General features: G+C 50.5%; 1 protein-coding gene across 1 annotated transcript in view; it reads right to left on the bottom strand.

Moving 5' to 3' along the window:
- Positions 1–7,184: 7,184 nt before the first annotated feature.
- The window catches only part of Bcl7a (BAF chromatin remodeling complex subunit BCL7A), a 37,116-nt gene continuing 23,955 nt past the window's right edge, over positions 7,185–20,345 (bottom strand). Inside the window, exons 6-7 of the mRNA XM_052755384.1 lie at positions 14,119–14,240; positions 7,185–10,213 (exon numbers count right to left, since the gene is read on the bottom strand). Of these exons, the coding sequence (XP_052611344.1) occupies positions 10,142–10,213; positions 14,119–14,240 (194 nt within the window). The 3' untranslated portion in view covers positions 7,185–10,141. The remainder of the gene's footprint in view (positions 10,214–14,118; positions 14,241–20,345) is intronic.

Genomic DNA, 20,345 nt, shown 5'->3' with positions numbered 1-20,345 from the left:
TGACTTTGAACCCCTGAGTAACCCTGCCGCCGTCTCTCGTGTGCTGGGATTTCAGGTTTACGCCGCCAGCTGGATCTATCCACCCCCACCCCACTCTTCTTTGTTTTTGATAGGTTCTGGTCTTGAACTGTTTTTTTTTTTTTCTTTCTTTTTGTTTATTTTTTTTTTTCAAGACAGGGTTTCTCTGTGTAGCCCTGGCTGTCCTGGATCTCACTCTATAGACCAAGCTGGCCTCAGACTCAGAGAGATCCACCTGCCTCTGCCTCCTGAGTGCTGGGATTAAGGCGTGCACCACCACCACCACCACCACCACCACCACCACCACCACCACCACCACCTAGCATGAACTGTTTTCTATCATATGTGTATGAGTGTTTCATCTGCATGTATATCTGTACACCATGTGTGTGCCTGGTGCCTGAAGAGAGCATTAAATCCTCTGGAAGCAAATAGATGGTTGTGAGCCACCACGTAGGTGCTGGGAATTGAACTCAGGTCCTGTAAGAGCAACAAATGCTCTAAACCATCGAGCCGTCTCTCCAGCCCCTGGTCTTGAATGCTTAACAATCCTTCTGTCTCCAGTACCTGAGTGCTGGGATTACAACAACATGCCTCCACGCCCAGCTTTGTACCAACTTCAAGTATACGATCCAATGAGAGGTTTGTTTCTGTTTACCTCTTTAAGAACCATAAAACCTTATTATCTTCATTACAAACTTAAAATCCACTCGAGAGGCAGAGCCAGGTGGATCTCTGTGAGTTCGAGGCCAGCCTGGGCTACCAAGTGAGTCCCAGGAAAGGCGCAAAGCTACACAGAGAAACCCTGTCTCGAAAAACGAAAAACAACAAACAAACAAACAAATAAACTTAAAATCTTGGGAAGCCCCGACCCCATCTAAACCATTCATAAATATGGACATCATGGCAAGTGTTCCGTTTCAAAAGATCCCACTGAAAATGAGATGACGTCCATAGCCATCAGTCCCGCTCCTGAGAGGCTGTCAAACCCTTGACCAACCAGCACAGCACGGTTATTAGGTAATTGCACCTCTTAGAATTTAAAACTTAATTCTTACATTGAACCAGAAGAGTAAGACTATTCCTAGATAACACTCCTGGGGCGGGGGCATCCTACACACCCAAGTTCAATGACATTGAATACTTCTGTCCCACTGGACTTTTAGATTCATGCCTATTTCTCTCTCTCTCTCTCTTTCATGACCAAATTGATTAGAAAATTTCTTTGAAGTAGCACGATACTGAGATGTCACCAGTAAAATCTAACTGCACCAGGTCATACACGATTGGATTTTCAATGTGCATAGTTAATAGGGGTTCATGAACCCTGACCACAATAAGTTAGAGTAGAAAGGATTTCAAGTCCTGGCCCATGAAGGGGCCAGGGCAGGCATATCCTAGAAGAATTCACTGGCTGACGTTAAAGGTTAGTCACTGTGGGTACTAATTTCCCTGTGACTCGGAGCCAGGCTTCAAAACAGATTATAAAGACATCAGCAAGACATTGAAATGACATTAAAAAAAAAAAGTCCTCTAAACACACTAGGATCTTCACGTGGCTGCAAACCTCAGGCAAAGGCTCACAGGAAGCAGGAAGTCCTTGTTTTTGTTTTTCTCGAGACAAGATCTCCTATAGGCCAGACTGGGCTCCAACTTTTGGTGTGGTCGAGGATGACCATGAATTCTTGATCCTCCTGCCTCAGCTTTTCCTCACTGCTGGGATTATACGCATAGCCCACTACTCTCAACGCGTATATTATTATTCTTTCAACTACACGGTGTTTCTACAGGAAAATGTGGTTTTGCCGAAGGGTTAGCAGACTTCTGGAAGGGGGTATTTTCAGCGTTGGAAGTCAGAATCTCAGCTGCAATGGCTGAGCCCCACAACTGTATGATGAAAGCAGAAAGGGGCAGTATGTAAGCGAATGAGTATGGCTGTGGTCTAATAAAACTTTATTTACAAAAAAGGAGGGGGCTGGATTGGCCAGCTCTTATCTGTGGCAGACCAGCTGCCACTTTTACGACCCAGGGTACTCTTTGAGTAGGGAGAAGTGAAAAATACAGATAGAAAGAGATACCTAGACCACGAGAGGAAAGACAGAAACACAGGATAGTCTCAGGAGGGCCTGGTTCCAAACCCACCAGCCCAGAACTTTATTCAAAGGTGCTTTTTGTAACAATGTTAAGGGGCGAGGCAAAAAGACCTCCCCCTGCTAGATACAACCAAATGTAGACCCTTCCAAACACCTGGTCCTCAGGCCCGTGGTCCAATCATCCTCGTTATATAGACCTGCTGGATAAAGCCACTAGGAAACCTTAAATGGGCTCCAACACAGATGACAGGCTAGGTTCCACTGTCTCCTCACTGAGCCCCTATAGGAGCCCATTCAGCTCTGTCCCTGGCCTCAGTTTCCCTTGCTGTATAGTGGAGCAGCTGATTCTCTACCCTAAACTGTCATTCAAGGCTGCAAAGAGGTCAGATGAGCTCATCACTAAGGGAGTCCTAAGGGAGAACTGAGCAGGGTGAGGCCCTCTTGAGATCCCGTGATGCAAAGCAGATGGTTATTTCCTCCAAGGTCTGGAGAGAGAAAGGCTTGTCTTCAAGCCAAATCACACCCCCTGGGTACCAGTATTCCAGGGGGTGTCCCAGAGGGAGACAGCACCCAAGGCCTGGTACCACCGACTCACCTTGCTTCCTGGAGGCTCTTTTCAGCGAGCAAAATGAAGAACAGCAGGAGGCACCAGAAGAACGCGCGTCTGCAGTGGGCTGTTCTTCGGAGGAGGTTCTCCGAGGGCTTGCTTCCCTGAGCCCAGTGCTTAGGGCTGCGATGTGTTGTTATGAAACCCCAAGTCCTCTGTTTGTACTCTTTCCTCAGCCCCTGAACCTCTTCTTGCTTCCTGGAAGCTCCACTTATCCCACAGGGGCTGGCTCAGGCTGGGGCACACTGGTTGGGCAAGTCCACTGTCAGCCATCCTCCAAGTTGTCCTCTGACCTCCATACCGGCTATGACACATGAACTCCCCCGCCCCCAAACAAATATAGTCTTTTTTTAAAACTAGCTGCAGGCACTATTATTCTCCCCATTTTACTAATGGGAACACTTAAGAGACTTGCCTGAGGGAGATCACACAGCACCGGAGCGCTGAAGAGTCTAGAAGAGGCTGTATATATGGTCCAAACTAGGACCATACGACTCTGTTTATTTTCTTGTCCCCAGCTGTGAATCTTCCAAGCCCCTGTCACACGGGAACTCTAAAAGGGGGATGTTTTACAGCAGGGGCAGACATCCCCTCCATTGTCTTGGCTTGCAGACTTAGCAAAGAGGACTCGAAGTTGGAAGACTCGGTCAAGACTGGGGTCATTCAACAGACACACTGAGCCCAGGGATGGAGGCCAGTTCTCACCCGGGGAAAAGACTCACACAAACTGGCCTAACCCTTCCAGGGCATTTATTGGCTCATAGAACCAACAGGTTGGAGAGAGGCAACCGGGGCCCTTTCCCAAACGCCGCGCCCACGAAGCTCAACCTCACCGTCTCCCAACAACTTGATGTTGGCTTTAGTCACATTTAACAACCTGTGCACTGGGGCTCCAGAAGCCAGCTTTTCACCAGGGCTGACTCTCATTGGACCTCTGTAGGTCATGCATTCATCCCTCGACCAATAGCTGTAGTCTAGAGGAGGGATTATGTCAACTGGACAGCCCGGGCCAACCATTAGAAAGGCAGTGATCAAGGGCGCCCCCTGGTGGAGGCAGGGAGAACTGCAACTGGACAAAGGCGTTGTCTCCTGTGGTGAGCCTTGGAAGTTAAACTCGGCTTGTAGGATCTACACCCTACCTTCAAATCTACCACTGGTCTCCACGACACTGTTGGCTTACCATGGGCTTCAGCTTTTTTTTTTTCTTTGTTTGCCTTCTTCGGCCCACTGACTCCTCCATGCTACTATTTGGCTGCAACACTGGCTGTCTTCAGCTGACCTGGAAATAGCCCCTCCTAACAATGCTTGGCCCATTGTCCCAGTTCCCTTCTCCCCTGCCTCCACCTCTGGCGCAACTTTTCTCAGTCCATGCTGTTCACTGGCAACACCGTCCCTAGTCAAGCAGAAGCCTTGGCTCAGAAACCACCAGCCACACTCCTTCCAGTCCACAGTGTCTCAGCTCCCTCCCTGGGGTTCCTCCATTCTCTCAGAAGCTTCCTCACCCCTGCCTTCAGAACACACACACACACACACATCCCCTTGACCCAGGCTGGGCATCTTTCTTAGGACTCTGGCTCGCTTTTCTGCCGAGTGTGAGTCGTAACTGCCTAGGGCCCTGCCCACAGATGGTGCCCAACGCATGACTTATCCTCGATGAGGAGAGACATCAGAGAAAGCAGCTCCACGAAGTCAGGAGATGGCCAGAGCCATGGAGAAAGTGAGATAGAACAGAGATGGGACTGGAGGGTAGAGACATGGGGAGAAGAGAGCAAGATTCTCAGAGAGTGAAGTGAGCATGGGAGAGATGTGGATCCAGGGAGGGCCAGCAGACCAGGAACAGGACTGTGCCAGTGAATTCAGCTTTTTCTTTCCTTTTTTTCTTCCCCGTTAAGTAAACAAGTTCCCTGTAATCTGTGTTTTGCACAGAACTTTCCCTAGCGGGAGTTGATTTAGCTGAGTGACCAGTTCTGGAAAAACCCGGGTACATGATGAAGAGGACCTGGAGCTCAGAACGACAGGCAGCTAGCTACAAGGAGAAAACATTCATCCTCTCGGACCTCCTGGACAAACTTCCTACGCTCACCACCTGGGACCAGAGCCAAGTTGCAGCGGGAAGAAGTTGAGATTGCGCAGGCAGGAAAACGTCCACAAGGGACTGCTGAGAAGCAGCCAGATGGTTCTGGTTTGGGCCTGACCACTAGTGACTAGATGCCCAGTTACAGTCAAGATGAGGCTACAATCCAATTGTGTCCACCCTCTAATCCAATTGAGTCCGTCCGATAGGCTAGAGCCTCCTACAGCGGAGAAAGCGGCAATAATCTCCATGATGGAACACAGATCTGGAGGGAGGGGGGAGGGATTTCCTTTCCTTTTCTTTTTTTGAGCCGGGCATGGTGGTACATACCTTGTACAAACCTGTAACCCTCACACTTCAGAGGCTGAGACAGGAGGATCACGACTTCTAAGCCAATTTAGGCTACGTAGCAAGACCCCGCTTTAAAACAAAAACAAGAAATTCAGGTGTGGGGCACCCCCCTTGTGATAAAAACAGGGAGAGCAGTGGAAGGCTAGTCCTGGTTGGAGAGTGAACCTTTGTCTTAAAAAACCTAAAGCAAAACAAAATGAACCCACAAACAAAAACGCAAAAACCAAAGAGAGGGACCCCCTCCCCCCAAACAGCATATCTGTGATGCTGGAGATTCAGTTTTTTTGTTTTTGTTTTTTGAGAGAGAGTCTTTAGCTCAGGCTGACTCAACACAAACACAATGTGTAGCTGAGGATGACCATCAATTTCTGATCCTCCTGCCTCTGGAATTACAGGGATGCGCCACTCCTGTGTATGTGGTACTGAGAATCAAACCTAGGGCTTCAAGCACGTCAGGCAAGCGCTCTACCAATCAAGCTGTAGTTCCGGCCCTTGAATTTTATTTTCATCACATTTATTGTGTGCATGTGCGCAGACGTGCATGTATCATGGTGGATGTGTGAGTCAGAGGGCAGTTTGTGGTAGTCAGTTCCTTCCTTCCACCATGTGGAGGTCCGGGAATCAAACTCAGCCCACTAGGCTTGGTGATATGGGTCTTTATCCTCTAAGTCAGAGGTTCTCAATGACCCCTTGGGGGGGGGGCGATCGAATGACCCACTTCACGGGGTTCATCTAAGACCATCGGAAAAAAACACAAGACATTTGCGTCATGACTCATAACAGTAGCAAAATGAGCTATGAAGGAGCAATGAAAATAATTTTGTTTGGAAGACAGGGTTTTTCTGTGTAGCCCTGGCTGTCTGTCTGTCTTGGAATTCACTAGACCAGACTGACTTCGAACTCACAGAGATCCATCTGCCTCTGCCTCCTGAGTGCTGGGATTAAAGGCATGTGTCACCACCACCATCACCTCCCAGCTAACAATGAAGATCATTTTACGGTTGGGAGAGGGGGTCACTCCAACATGAGGAACTGTATTAAAGGGTCACAGCGTTAGGAAGGTGAGACCCACTGGGTTAGGCCATTTTACCAGCCCTCCTGCTCTCACCCACCTTTTAAATATTGACTGATTTAGATATTTTTAGATTTCTATGAGTGTTTTGTCTGCAAATATGTACATGCATCGCATGCATGCCTGGGACCTGAAGAAGCCAGGAGAGTGTGGTGGATCCCCAGGAAATGGAGTCATGGATGGCTGTGAGCTGCTAGGTGGGTGTAAGAAAGAGAACCATGGTCCTGTACAAGGCCCACAAGTGCCGCTAACTCCTGAGCTAGCTCCCCAGCCCCCTTTAAAGGTAGAGTCCAAGCTGGCTCAACCTTTGAGCCTTCCTCCTCGTCCTCTTCAGTATTTGCCTTCCAGAATGGCTACCATGACAGAATCTGTTCTTTCTCCTTGGGTGTCATGGGTCCTAGTCTCCTCTGGACCTTGCTCTGTAACTAGGAAAACCTTGAGCTTCCAAACCCTCCTGCCCACCTTCCCAGTGCTGGGAATATAGACATGTACCCCCAATGCTGTTTTCCGTGGTGCTGAGGACTGGACCCAGGAGACGGGCTCTTGCTATGGAGCCCTGGCTAGCTTGTTATTTGCGAAGGAGTCCAGGTCTTGAACTCTCAGCAATCCTCCTGCCTCAGCCTGCCAAGTGCTGGGATTATAGGTCTGCACCACAACGCCGGGCTCCCAGGGATAGCTTTTAGGGTGGAGCTCTACCTGGCTGCATAAATGGGACCAGGTACAACCTTGCTGGTCACTCTGGTAGACAAGGTGATTAACAACACTCACCCACCAAAAGGAGTGTCTAGTGGCTGGCCTGGCCCCACCTGGTGTTTAATAATAGCAGCCATCCTAACTCTGGCCAGCAGCAGAATCTCCTACAAGGAACTTTCTAGGCTTGTGCAGAAGAAGCTGGAACAGCCGGGGAGGGCATGCTCTTTATCCACCTGATTTTATTCTTTATTACAATGGGTTAAGCCACCAAACTCATGAGCTGAATTTTTTTTTTTATTTTCTGAAATGAAACCATTGTACATTGTACAAACAATACCTACCGATGGAATAAATAAGTGAAAAATTATACTGCTGTACAACACACCAAAAAAAACTGTAAGAGGGAAAAAAAAAGGTAACAGTGAAAAAAAAAAAAAAGGTCTTTATATCTCTAACCAGGTCCTCGGCAATAGTTAACATTCCAAACCATGACACCGTCTGACGATGGGCAGTCACCACCCTCTAAGGATCGGTCAATAGCCTTCCGGGTTGTGGGTGTTAAGTGCCAGCACTTTGTGGAATGTGTAGCCGCCATTTCCCCACCTTTAAGTTTTGGGGGAAGTTTGCCCTGGGAGCCCTTTAGGCCATGGGGCCTGATGTCCACGGAAGGCATTTGCTTAGGATCCCCAGCCCCTGGCTCGGCCAGATGAAAGGTCTTAGATTCTGTGGTGGGGATGAGGACGAGGGGTTCAGGGACGGGGACCAGCGGCTCCGGAGAGAGGACCGTGGCGGGGAAGGAAGCACATTGGATTTTGCAGTCTGACCGCTCCTCCGCGTGGAAGGCTTTCCTGGCCAGCGTGGAGTGCAGGGCCGCTGGCTCTTTGCCTGGCGTGGCCGTTGGGGGGCATTCGGACGGTCCCCATCAACGGCCCATTCCTACCTTCAGGCACTTCAGAGAAAAACTAGTGACAGCCTCGGTACCGTGGACCTCACGTTTGTCTTCATCCTCAACTGCAACGTCAACTCCTCTTGACTGTCCAGAGAGGCTGCAGTGGACAGAAGAGGTGCAGGTGGCCCTGGCCGTCCTGCTGGCTCCGTGGATGCATGTGTTGGGTTCTCCTTCAGCTGTTTATGCTGTAACCTCTCGTCTCCCAGAAACAGAAATAAATATCCAAATTCATCTTTCACCAAAATGGAGTTTTGCTGCAAAGAAAAATGTCGCCCTAACTCTAGAATCTGGAGGTAAAGCCGCCTTGACCTTGAGATATGTTGGAGGTCGTGTATCTGGTTGCTTTTCAGCAAAGACGCAGAACACAGTTCTTCATAGAACTGACCACCTGAGGGGCAAAATTGCTAAGTACAAGAATTTTTTTTTAAGACAGAAACATTTTAGCATCGCTAACTTCAACATTTAGATTCTCAAAGTTTTTTTTTTTCTTCCCTTATTTCAGGAGATATTTTTTGCATGAGGTATTTAAAATTCAGGAACATTTTGATTCTTCGTGAAGTATAGGAAATAGACAGCTCCCTTGAGAACAGAAAAAGAAATAAGAGCTCTCCCCTCAGAAACTCTTGGAAAATGGAGCCTGGCAGACACTTCTCCTGGTGGTCGGGAGAAAAGATCCACACGTCAAAAGGTTGGTACCTGAATATGCACCAATTAGCAAACAAAAAACAAAACAAAACAAAACAAAACAAAAAAACACCCCGCGCCCCCCAAACACACAACTCGTAGGGAGTCAGAGCTCCAGTGCAGTAAGTAAGAAAGCATAGGGAAGCTTTAAGGTCTGAGGATTTTTCCGTGGAGGAAATTAAGAGCAAACCGGGACTCAGAACTCAACGGCTACCGCCGCCGCCGCCGCCGCCGCCGCCGCCGCCGGGCAGTTCGTCCAAGGGGTGTCTCCACTGAGTGAGAGAAAGCTGTCTCGGTGCAATCGAGGGCAGGGGCAGGGGGAGCCGCCGTGGCCCCTTTCTGGGGGTGTGTGCAAATCTCCCCAGTTCCTCGGCGCCTTGCTTCTGGCCTTTGAGGCCCAATCGTTAAGGTCTGCTCCCCAGTGGAGGCCGATAGATAGCACGAGCTGGGAACGAGACTCCATCCACCTGTCGCCTCTGAGAGTCAGAACACCACACGCCAGGTGCATCTTGCCTGGGATTTGGGGTGTTGGGGGGGGGGGGACGGGACGGGGGACACAAAGGGCAGCAGGTTTCCGTGGATTTGAAATCCAAGCAATGTCCCGTGGGAGAGTTCAGCACCAGCTAGTCCTGCTGCTCCCAACCTTCCCAGCCCTGTACCATCCTAAGGAGACAAGCTCGCAGTCATTTTGTCCTCGGAGGGCCTGGAGAAGGCAGTGCCAGTGGTAGCTAGAGGGGGGCAGATAGGGTGGAAGTGCCAGAAGAATCTAAAGGCTTTGCATGTCAATCCGGGCTACTGTGGCTTGCAAACCCCTGGTCTCCACGGCTCCAGGAGGTGAGGGCGTGTCCTGAACCAAGGAGGCCAGCCCTTGGGAAATGGGGCTGACACTTAGAGCCCCAGGAGCCCTGGAAGTTGGGGCTGACTCCACATAGGGTACAGGGTGTGCCCAAACACTGCCCACCTGAACCAGGAGCCACTGAAAGGTGCCTGATCTCCCGCCCCTCTATCCTGCCTGCTCTGAAGCAGTCTCGGGGCAGGGAGGGGGAGAGAGACAGTCAGGAGGGGGGCAGGCAGCAACCAACCAAAAGGAACGGGCACTTTTTGCCAGGAGAAATGCAAAAACCAGGAAGCATGCCAGAGGTAACCTCTAGGGTACAAGGCACAAAAAAAGAAAGCAGAATGAATTGGTGGAAGAGTGAAAAAAGCCCCCATGAAAAGCAAATTCCTGATTGGTACCACCCTCAAATAGCTTATATCATTAAATAGAGAAGTGGGGGCGGGGGGCGGGGGCGGGGGGGGGGGGCAGGGGGGAGATACAGCAGCAACACAAATGTAATCTTGGCTTCCGAGACAGTGTGCAGACACTCCTGAGCTGTCGACCTGCCTCCCCAAGGACAGTCGCCCGAAGGTTTCGCTTCACAGCAGAGTTCGTCAGTGTCTGAGAAGTTCCGCCGTTCTAGGTTTTTCTTGGATTTGCACTTAGTAAACTTGAAACGTTAGTTCTGTTCGCGCCCAAGAGGAATCGCTTGGGCAACGTTCTAGGATTAAGCCTGCGGAGGTACCTGCCATGAAACATGGACCAAAGGGTTCCACTGGGCGTCTACATCTCTTCAGAGTTCTGTTGAGAGCATTCCAGCTTCATCTTTTTAGAGGGTGGCACTCCTTCCAAATCCTTCGGGGGGAAGAGAGGGGGCTGAGGTCAGTCTAAGCAGGGAGGGCAGTTAGGACACAGGGAGGGCAGTTAGGACGCAGGAGGGCAGTTAGGACGCAGGAGGGAACTCAGAGAGAACTACGCAGTTCTGATTGAACCCATGAGCACAATGTGGGCGGAGGGGAGGTTCCAGACACATGGCGAACTTCAAACCCAAACGCCCTGGAGAGCGCGTGAAGCCCACCTCCTCAGTTACCGCTGTCCCTCTGACCCATCACATATGCTGCTCCCTCTGGACTTTCAGCCCCTGGCCTCTGACTCCATACAGCCTAGACCGAGTTTCCCTTGTGATTACTCTCCCTGTCTGTAATTAATTGTGGAGGTGAGTCCCCGAGCACAAGGTTCAGTTCGGCAACCCTACCTCTACTTCTAAGATGGTTTCCCGAAAAACCCAGAGCTGCTCTGCTGGGTGGACTGTTTGCTGCTCCAGGCACCTGGCTTGGGGCAAACGCTCAGCATTTTTTTGAATGGCCACATGGAGCTTATTCTGGGGAAAGGGGTCTCTTCTCGTCACTGAATTCCCAAGAAGTCTTATGACCACCCAAAAGGTCATTCATTCACCAACAGTCCCCTCTGGTGTCTCTCAGACCTCAATCATCCCCTGAGACCAAACTCCAGACAGTATCCAGGCTAACTGTGCCTTTGAGGTGTCTTCTTCCGGTTACCGCAGGCATGGGATAAAGCCTGTGCCTGGACAGCTCCCTACAGCCCCCTTTCCATCTGGCCCCCCCTCCCCTTCATCAGCGGGATCTACCTCCTGTACCCATTAGTGTCCATGTCTCTGAGCTGCCACCACTTGCTTCTCTGTGGCCTCTTCACAGGGTCATCCCATATCACCTGAGCCTGCTCCTTAGACTGTAAACCACCGGTGGGAACAAAGGCTCTCAACATTTGCCCACTGACTTTAAAACACACGCTCGACCTCTTTCCAGGGCTGGGGAGGCTAGGTGACCCGGTCCCGGTGGCCCCTTCCCCTCCCCTGGCCATTCTCGTCCTGGACCACCAGGCTCTAGCTACCCAGTGTTCTTTATTTTTGAGACAGGGTTTCTCTGTGCAGTTTTGGTGCCTGTCCTGGAACTCGCTCTGTAGACCAGGCTGGCCTCGAACTCACAGAGATCCACCTGCCTCTGCCTCCCGAGTGCTGGGATTAAAGGCCCCCGCCCTGCCCCTACCCAGTGTTCTTTGCTCTTCTGTTCCTCGACTTGGTCCTGTCTCAAAGTCTGTCCTCTTCCTGGGCTCACGGGTCGCAAACCTCAGGCACAGGATACTCCTTCTCAATCTAAAGAGGGCCCAAGTCACCGACTCATGCTTCTTCACACCAACCCATGCCATCTCTCAAGACAGAGACTTAGTGTCCTATGTCTGTCTGTCAAACTTCTCTGCCTGAGCTGCCCTGGTCCCTGGACTAGGGCTCGGTCTGTAGCATGTGCTGTGTTATCTGTGTTAACTGTGAGAAGAGGTGCCAGCTTCTAAAGAGAAGGCTGAGTGAGCTTTCTCTGAGGACTCTGGACAGGACTCGGCATCACGGAGGCCAGCTCGCTTCCTCACTGGTCTTTGGAATTTAATGTTTTATCACATTTATTCTTTTTTTGTTTTCTGTGTAGCCCTGGCTGGCCTCGAACGCAGAGATCCTCCTGACTCTGTCTCCCAAGGGGCACGCCACCGCCCTTCGGCAACATTCCTTCTTTATACATATTGTGTGTATGCGCATGGACACGTGTGCGTGTAACACAACATATGTGCAGAGGTCAGAGGGCAGCTTGAGGGGGTCATTTTTCTCTTTCCACTGTGTGGTCCTAGAGTTCTAACTGAGGCCATCAGGCCTGGCTCACGTGCCTTGATCAGTGGCCTCATCTTGCTGCCCCTCCGCCCCCTTCATCAAGACAGGGCCTAGTTCACTCTGCAGCCCTAGTTGGCTGGGAACTCGATATCTAGAGGAGACTGGCCTTAAACTCACAGCCATCAGCCTGCTTCTGCCTCCCGGGTGCTGGGGACTAGAGGCGTGTGTCGCCATCACATCTGGCTTCCCGTTTTTTTTTTTAATTTTTATTTTCCGGAGCTAAGGACCGAACCCAGGACCTTGTGCTTGCTAGGCAAGCGCTCTACCACTGAGCTAAATCCCCATCCACCCATCTCACCCCCGTTAGCTTTTTAAAGGGAGACACAGAGGAGGAAGTGGGCAAAGGCGCTCCCAGGGCTGCTGGTTCCCGACTGAAGGAGCAGACCTCTCTCATCTAGTAGGGTGGGTTAGCTTGGGCTGTTCCACATCAAGACAGAGCAGAGGCAAGTCTCGGGCTCTCAGGGGGAACGAGGAGGGAAGAACAAGGGAGAAAAACATCTGAGACTCAGGCCAGCAAAAAGAGGTCCTCCCGACCCCAGAGGGAGTACAATATGAATGCTTTTTTTTTTTTTCCTTTCCCCCCCCCCCTTTTTTTTTTTTTTTGGTTTTTCGAGACAGGGTTTCTCTGTGTAGCTTTGCGCCTTTTCCTGGAACTCACTTGGTAGCCCAGGCTGGCCTCGAACTCACAGAGATCCGCCTGGCTCTGCCTCCCGAGTGCTGGGATTAAAGGCGTGCGCCACCACCGCCCGGCTCCTTTCCCTTTTTTACGCTGGGACATGCTAGGCAAGGGCTCTATCACTGAGTTATACCCAGCTCATGCTCCTCTTGAACCTAACGTCTTTTAAAAAAATTTTATTTTTAAAAGTTTATGTACTTATTTTATGTGTATGAATGTATGTATGTAAGTGCACCATGTACCTCTGTCAGGTCCCCCAGAACTGGAGTTAGAAGAAGATGGTTGTGAGCTCCTCTGTGGGTGCTGGGAATTGAACCTGGCTCCTCTGCAAGCAATAAGTGCTCTCAACCACTGAGCCATCTCTCCAGCCCCGCACATCAACACACCACCGTGGCCCTGGCAGATGACATCTGTGTGTCTACACTGAGCTCTGGCTGCGTATCTTAGCCACATTTTCTCATCTGCTCTCCATTGACAGCTTGACAGATTGAGGCTCAGCAAGGCAGACACCCAGGTGCTAAGTGATACAGCTGTGGCTAGCACCTGAGGCCTCACACAGGATCAGCAGCCCCAGCTCCCTCCCTCCAACATCCTGTTATACTTGAGACAATCTTCTCTCCAGATCTAAAGCCCTTCTTACACCTTCAGTGGCACCTCTTCATCATGGTTAGCACAGTACCTCCTAAAAATCTGGTCCTATTCCGGGTAGCAGGGACACAGGGCAGGCCAGACAGAGATGAATGCACTCTCATTAAGTCTCCCAGGCTGGCTTTGAACTTGTGTCTCTTGCCTCAGTGTCCCAAGTAGCTGGGATTACTGGCTTGCACCTCCATACCCAGCGAACTAGAGCTGGATTTGGATTTGAATCTGGGCTAGGCTCCATCACCTCTGCCTCCTGCCCCTAAGCCTTGTGTTCACACTGAACAATCCAAGAAGGATATTGGTACTCAGTTACAGCACAGAATGGGAGGCCTGAGCAGGGGGCTGGATTGGATGCAAAATCCCAAAGAACAATCTGGCCTTCAGGTTTCTGAGGTCCAGTCTTCCTTAACCTTAAAGAACGTGGGGTCACTGGGATGACGTGCTACTTTCACAGGCCCACATAATACTATCACCAAGCTGAGACTAGGATGACAGTGTGCATCCTCTACCCCAGAGGCTTCTTGAAGCAGGACCACACGTCCCGCCCATCACGGTGGCTCCAGGTGACAGAGGCTAACACTTCCAGCTGCTGTTGAATGGACAGTGTTCCAGATGAAGCAGCATGATTTTCAACGGACCACGGAGGACCCTGGCCCCGCCCTCACGGAGGACCCTGGCCCCGCCCCACCGAGGCCCCACTGCAGGTACCTGAGAGACTGCCGAAGCGTCTGCTGCCAACCCCGACTCTGCAGATGGCTGCCGTTCCGCTTTTTCTGAGCTGTTCATTGAGTTTTCCATCGAAGACTGTGAATTCTGCTCGTCAGAGGCATCTGAGCAAAGAGCAAGACAACAGAAGCTGTTTTCAGACACACGAGAAGCAGCACCAGATGGGCCAAGTACTAAAAATACCCGGATCTGGGTAGTTTTGTGGCTGGGGGCTTCCAGAGCTAGATGGGCTAAAGCTTGGGAAGTTTCTCACTTATGTGCCAGCAAGGCGGTTATAAATAGTCAGGTCACGGGTGGATTCTGTGGGTCTCAAACCTTCCTTCCAAGCAGACCTACTCTGCTTGGAGGAAGAGGGCTGTTTTGTAGGCAATGCTACTAGTGTCTGGCACCCTCTGCTGGGCACCAGGCACCATAGCAATCATGGCTGTCTCCCGGCTCCAGGAGGGAAGCCATGGCTAAAGAGATATCAGCAGGCTTTTGTAGAGAGCTAGCATTCTCCTAACATCATAGGGCGCTGACTCCTGGCACACACTTCTCTTTCTTTCTTATAGATAAGTCTTTCCAAGAGTTATTTTTCTTTTATGTGGACGGGTTTTGTGCCTGCAAGCATGTCTGTGCACCATAGGTGTGCCCACTGCCCGCAGAGGCCCGGGAAGAACGTCTGATCCCCTGGAACTGGAGTTACAGATGGTTCTGAGCCACCAAGGGGGTGCTGGGAACCAGACCGGGGTCCTCTGCAAGAGCAGCCAGTGCTCTTAACCACTGAGCCAGCTCTCCAGCCTCTAATCTTAAAAAAAGAAGACACAAAACCCCCACATTTGCTTACTTAGTGTTTACGCTTGCATGCCACAGTGAGCATGTGGAGGTCAGAGGACAACCTGATGGGGTCAGTTCTTCCCTACCAGATGAGTTCTGCTGACTGAACTCAGGTTGGCAGGCTTGGTGACAAACCCCTTTAGCTGCTGAGCCATCTTGCCAGCCCCTGGACCAGCCTCAGACTCTATTTGAAGTTAAGAATAACCTTGACTTCTGGTGCTATGGACTCCACCTCCTGGGTGCTGGGATCCACAAGTGTGCACTGCCATAACTGGTGTATTTGGTGCTAAGGATCAAACCCAGTGTTTCAAGAGTGCTTGGCCAAGTGAGTACCCTACCAACCGAACTAAATCCCCAAGCTTCTCTTAATCATAAGTAAGGGTGTTTCTCTGGTGATCAGAGCAGTGACTAACCACTGAGAAAATAAAAACAAAAGTTAAAATCAAGCCGGGCGGCGGCGGCGGCACAAGCCTTTAAATCCCAGCACACGGGAGGCAGAGCCAGGTGGATCTCTGTGAGTTCGAGGCCAGCCTGGGCTACAGAGTGAGATCCAGGACAGGCACCAAAAACTACACAGAGAAACAAAGTTAAAATCAACTGTGCCAGGCGGTGGTGGCACACACCTCTAGATTCTGGGACACAAGGAAGGAGGCACCACAAAATCCCACCTGAGCTGCTCAAACATGGCCCCAGTGACAGGTCATCCTGACTTTAAACTTTATTTCTAATCACTGAGGGGGTATGTGCATCTCAGTGAGGGAGTCCATGGAGGCTACAGGCGGTGGATTCCTGGGAACTAGAGCTCCAGGAAGTTGTAAGCTGCCCAACATGGGTGCTGGGGATCTAACTCAGATCACTCTTAGCTGCCGAGCCATCTCTCCAGCCCTCACCCTGCTTTTAAGCCTCCTCCTTTTCCTCCTTCCTCTTTCTAATTTTTTTTTTTTTTTTGAGACGGCATTTCTCTGTGTAGCCCTGGCTATCCTGGAACTCACTCTGTAGACCAGGCTGGCCTCAAACTCACAGAGATCCGCCTGTCTCTGCCTCCCGAGTGCTGGGATTAAAGGCGTGCGCCACCACCATCTAGCCGCACTCTGATTTTAAAAAGCCTACTACAGTAATGTTGAAGAATGCCTAAGCAACCACGGCTTACTTTCTGAGGCAGAGGAACAATAAAGAGCAAAATCCAAGCATGAACTGAAAAAACATGTAAGTAATGTGGGCACATGGCCAGCAGCTGCCTAGAGCCCAAGGCAGATGGGGGTGCAGACGGCTAGAGTGCGCCTGCTACTATCCAGACCAGCCGCCCGCCTTTACATGGCTGGTCAGAGTTCCCGTTCAGGGCTTTCGGGCCCACCGACAACCCAGAAGCAAAGGGACTCAGTTCAGAGACAGATTTAAATTCAAACACTGCCTTTGCCCCTGGTGAATCATGGGACTCTGTCCAAGACCCCTGCCTCCCCTGTAAAAACAAGGTTGACAATGGCCACCCTGTCCAGTGGCTCTGTGGATGATCTGCGACGGCATGGACAGATCCCAAACTGGCCAGTCCTGGAGGCACAAGGCTGTAAACCTAGCATGTGGAAGGCCGAGGCAGGGCGATCAAGAATTCAAGGCCAGTCTAGGCTACACAGTGACAACCTGTCTCAAAAACAACACCTGCCCCTCCTGCGAATTAACCCTAGGTGGGGGTAACTGGTGGACTCTCTGGGACACAGACTCAAACTCTCTGTAAACCTGAAAGTCCTTTCACATTTTAGTATTGTCTATTTACCTGTTTATTATATATGCTGGCCTAGAACTCACTGGATCACTCAGGCTGGCTTCAACTGTGGCAATCTCTTCCCTTGGTCTCCTGAATGCAGTGACTATTATAGCCTGAATGCCTGGCTTAGATTCACCTTGAAAACTCCTCATGTTAATGGCAGTTCCTCAAAAACTTCAACAGATGACCCAGAAATTTTTATTTTCAAAAGAACTGAAAAGCAGAGACTCAAAGAGTCTTGACTATGAACGCCACGGTGGCACTGTTCACAATGGTGAATACAACGGAGGGGACAGCCACATTGACAAACAAAATGTGGTCTTCCTTACAGCGGACTATTACCCAGTCATAAAAAAGGAACAAAGGAAGGCCAGGGGGGACGGCTCAGGGGGTAAAAGTACTAGCCTAAAAACAAGCCTAAAAACCTAGATTTGTTCCCCAGAACTCATGTCAAAATCAGGATGCAGTGGCACCGCATCTGTAACACCAGCACTCCTATGGCTACAGAGAGAGAGGAGGCGGAGACAGGGGGCTGGCTCAGGGGGTCCAGGGCCAGCCCAGCTAGCCTGGATTAAACAGCACAGGCGCAGAAACAAGAGACCCTGCCTCGACAGGGTGGAAGGCAAGATACACGATGTTTTTTTATGTAAAATGTGCACGCACGCACGCAGGGGATTGGTCATTGTAAGGGAATGGTGAAGGAAGGCATGGGAGGGATTATGCAGTATGTGCAGTTTCTTTGTGGACTGAGGAAAGTGTTCTGGAACGAGACAGAGATGACAGACTATTCTAGACACTGGTGAACTGTTTCTCACTTAGAAATGGCTCAGTTCCACCTTTTTTGTGAGGGATGGGGTCCTGGGTGTTGAGCCAGGCTGTCTCATAGACTAAGTGTGATGTCTACACCTGAGCTTTACCAGCACCAAAGCGGTTCATTTCATGGTGAATTTCTTTCTTTCTTTTTGGAGACAGGTCTTACAACAAAGCTATGAAGCACAGGCTAGCCCAAATCTGTGATCTTCCTGCTGCAGCCTCTCAAGTTCTGGGATAACATGTGGGTACCACCAGGTCTGGGGCACAAATTTCAAATTACGAAGTAGAAGAAGCTGGGGGCTGGGGAGAGGGCTCAGTGGTTAAAAGCACTTGCTGCTCTTGCAGAGGACCTGGCTTTGGTTCCCAGCATCCACATGGTGGCTGACAATCATTGGTAATGTCAGTTCTAGGGGATCTGACACCCTCTTCTGATCTTTGAGGGTATCGGGCACACACGTGGTACAAATACATACCTACAGGCAAAACACTTACACACATAAAATAACATTTTTTTTTTTCTTCTTTAAAAGGGAAGCCGGGCGGTGGTGGCGCACGCCTTTAATCCCAGCACTCGGGAGGCAGAGCCAGGCGGATCTCTGTGAGTTCGAGGCCAGCCTGGGCTACCAAGTGAGTTCCAGGAAAGGCGCAAAGCTACACATAGAAACCCTGTTTCGAAAAACCAAAAAAAAAAAAGGGAAAAGTTAGAGGGTCAGGCATGGTGGGACACTTTTAATCCTAGCACCCAGGAGGTAGAGAGGCAGGAGGATCTGTGTGAGTTCTAGGCTAGCCTAGGCTACGTAGTGAGACCCACATAGTGGGGTGGGGAGAAAGAAGAAAACAAAGACAAGTTGGGCATGGCAGTGCATATTTGTAATCTCAGCACATGTCAGGAGTTCAAGACCAGTCTTGGCTGCTACATGATACCCTGCTTAGAGAGAAGAAAGAAGAAAAAAAAAAAGGAAGAAAAAAACCCTCCACATTAATTTTGCATTCTATTTCATAATCTGTTTGCTTTAACAAAACACATTTGTAACTGACCTACAAAGTCTGCCTTATCATCGGTGGCTTTGCCTCTGTGGCCGGTTTGTTTTCTGCATGCATCGGGCTCCGCAGATGGAGGGGGAGGAGGGTTTAACACTCCCCAGGCAGTCAGTCAGTCACAGGAGATCTGGAGATCCCCAGTGCCTGTTTGCTAGCAGAGGCATGCCTGGGCTCGAGGCTTCCTTAAGAGCCAGGCCTCAGGGCTCCGAGGGAGCCAATGGTGCGGCTTGCAGCACGCCAGGACTCAGGACAGCAGCCTGGTCTCTGAGCGTCCTGGTGCCTCTGGAACTCACCCAGGGGAAATTATTTTCCTGGGGCCTAAATTTAGTGCAGGGAGCTTGGACATTATGTCATTCCCTGAGCTTACCCAGCAGTAAACAAGTTCAAAGCAAGGTCAACAGCTAGTGGCCAATCCACCCTGTCCCAGTTTACCCACCTGTGGGGAGGTCACATGGGTCCTGGGCTTATGCCCAGGGGAGCTGGGGCAGGTGGGTACAAGCCCAGTGGCCTGGGGTGACTGGAAGAGGATCTGGTATGATTCCCACCTGGGCCTATAAACCATTTCGTGCAGGTGGGGTGTGGGGGTATAAGAGACAGCAGTCACAGAAGTGTTACCCCAAGTGTAACTCTTACAGCTGAGCTCAGCTGGCCCATTAGGGGAAGGGAAACCCAGATGAGGGGGGATGAGGGGCTCTCCACAGCTCCCCAACTCCTGCCTCCACCCCAGAACTGTGCTGAGCACTTTGCTGATATCCCCACATCCTTCATTCCTTGCTACACCCTGATAAGGGAAATCACTTTTATTGGTCTCATTTGAGAAACCAGAAAACAGGTAGGTGCATGGGAGTCTAGGTTGCCCGTCCAAGGCCACTCTGTAGTAAGCAGCAGTTGGGCTGTGGCCATGGCTCATCCCAGCCCCTCCACCTTCTTTCTGCCTCAAGCGTTATCTAACCAGCAAGATGCTGGGAAGCCCAGTGGGTTGGCCCTGACTACAAGGGCCCTCAAGGGGAAATGAGAGGTCATGCTCACAGAGGTAAATGGCAGAGGGCTTTAGCAAAGCCACTAGGGTGATAAGGAAACTCTGTGTGTGTGTGTGTGTGTATGTGTGTGTGTGTGTGTGTGTGTGTGTGTGTCTGCCATAACTAGGGGACAGGGAACTACTGGCAGACAGCAGGGTGTTATGCAGCATCCTGAACATACAGGACAGTCCCACAGCAAAGAATTCCTTAGTCTCCAAAGCCAACAGTGCCGAAGCTAAGTACCCTTGCTCTGGCAGAAAGCCATATTACCCATTACCTCTTTGGAGGAAACTCCAGCAAGACTGCCACATTAGTGTGTGTGTGTGTGTGTGTGTGTGTGTATTTGTGTCATATCTGTGTCTGTGTGTGTCTGTGTATATCTCTGTGTATGTCTGTGTGTGTATGTATCTGTGTATATGTGTCTGTGTGTGTGTATGCATCTGTATATGTGTGTCTGTGTATATGTCTGTGTGTGTCTGTGTGTGTGTGTGTATTTGTGTCTGTGTGTGGTGTGTGTGTCTGTGTATGTGTGTGTATCTGTGTCTGTGTGTCTGTGTCTGTCTGTCTGTCTGTCTGTCTGTGTGTGTGTGTGTTGGTAGGGGTGGACCCAGGGCCTCATGCATACCAGGCAGCACTCTGCTTCTGCCTCATGAGGTGGAGGAATGCAACCACAGGAAATCTGGGGTAGAAGAGACTCAACTTCCGTCTACACCCTAATATCTAAATCATTCCCCGTGTGCTGGCTAGTTTTATGTCAA

This window comes from Peromyscus californicus, unplaced genomic scaffold (genome assembly GCF_007827085.1).
Source record: "Peromyscus californicus insignis strain IS unplaced genomic scaffold, ASM782708v3 Scaffold_2__1_contigs__length_46816999, whole genome shotgun sequence".
Classification (NCBI taxonomy): Eukaryota; Metazoa; Chordata; class Mammalia; order Rodentia; family Cricetidae; genus Peromyscus; species Peromyscus californicus.
Note: the sequence above shows the minus strand (reverse complement) of the source record. Positions and strands in the feature narration are given on the sequence as shown.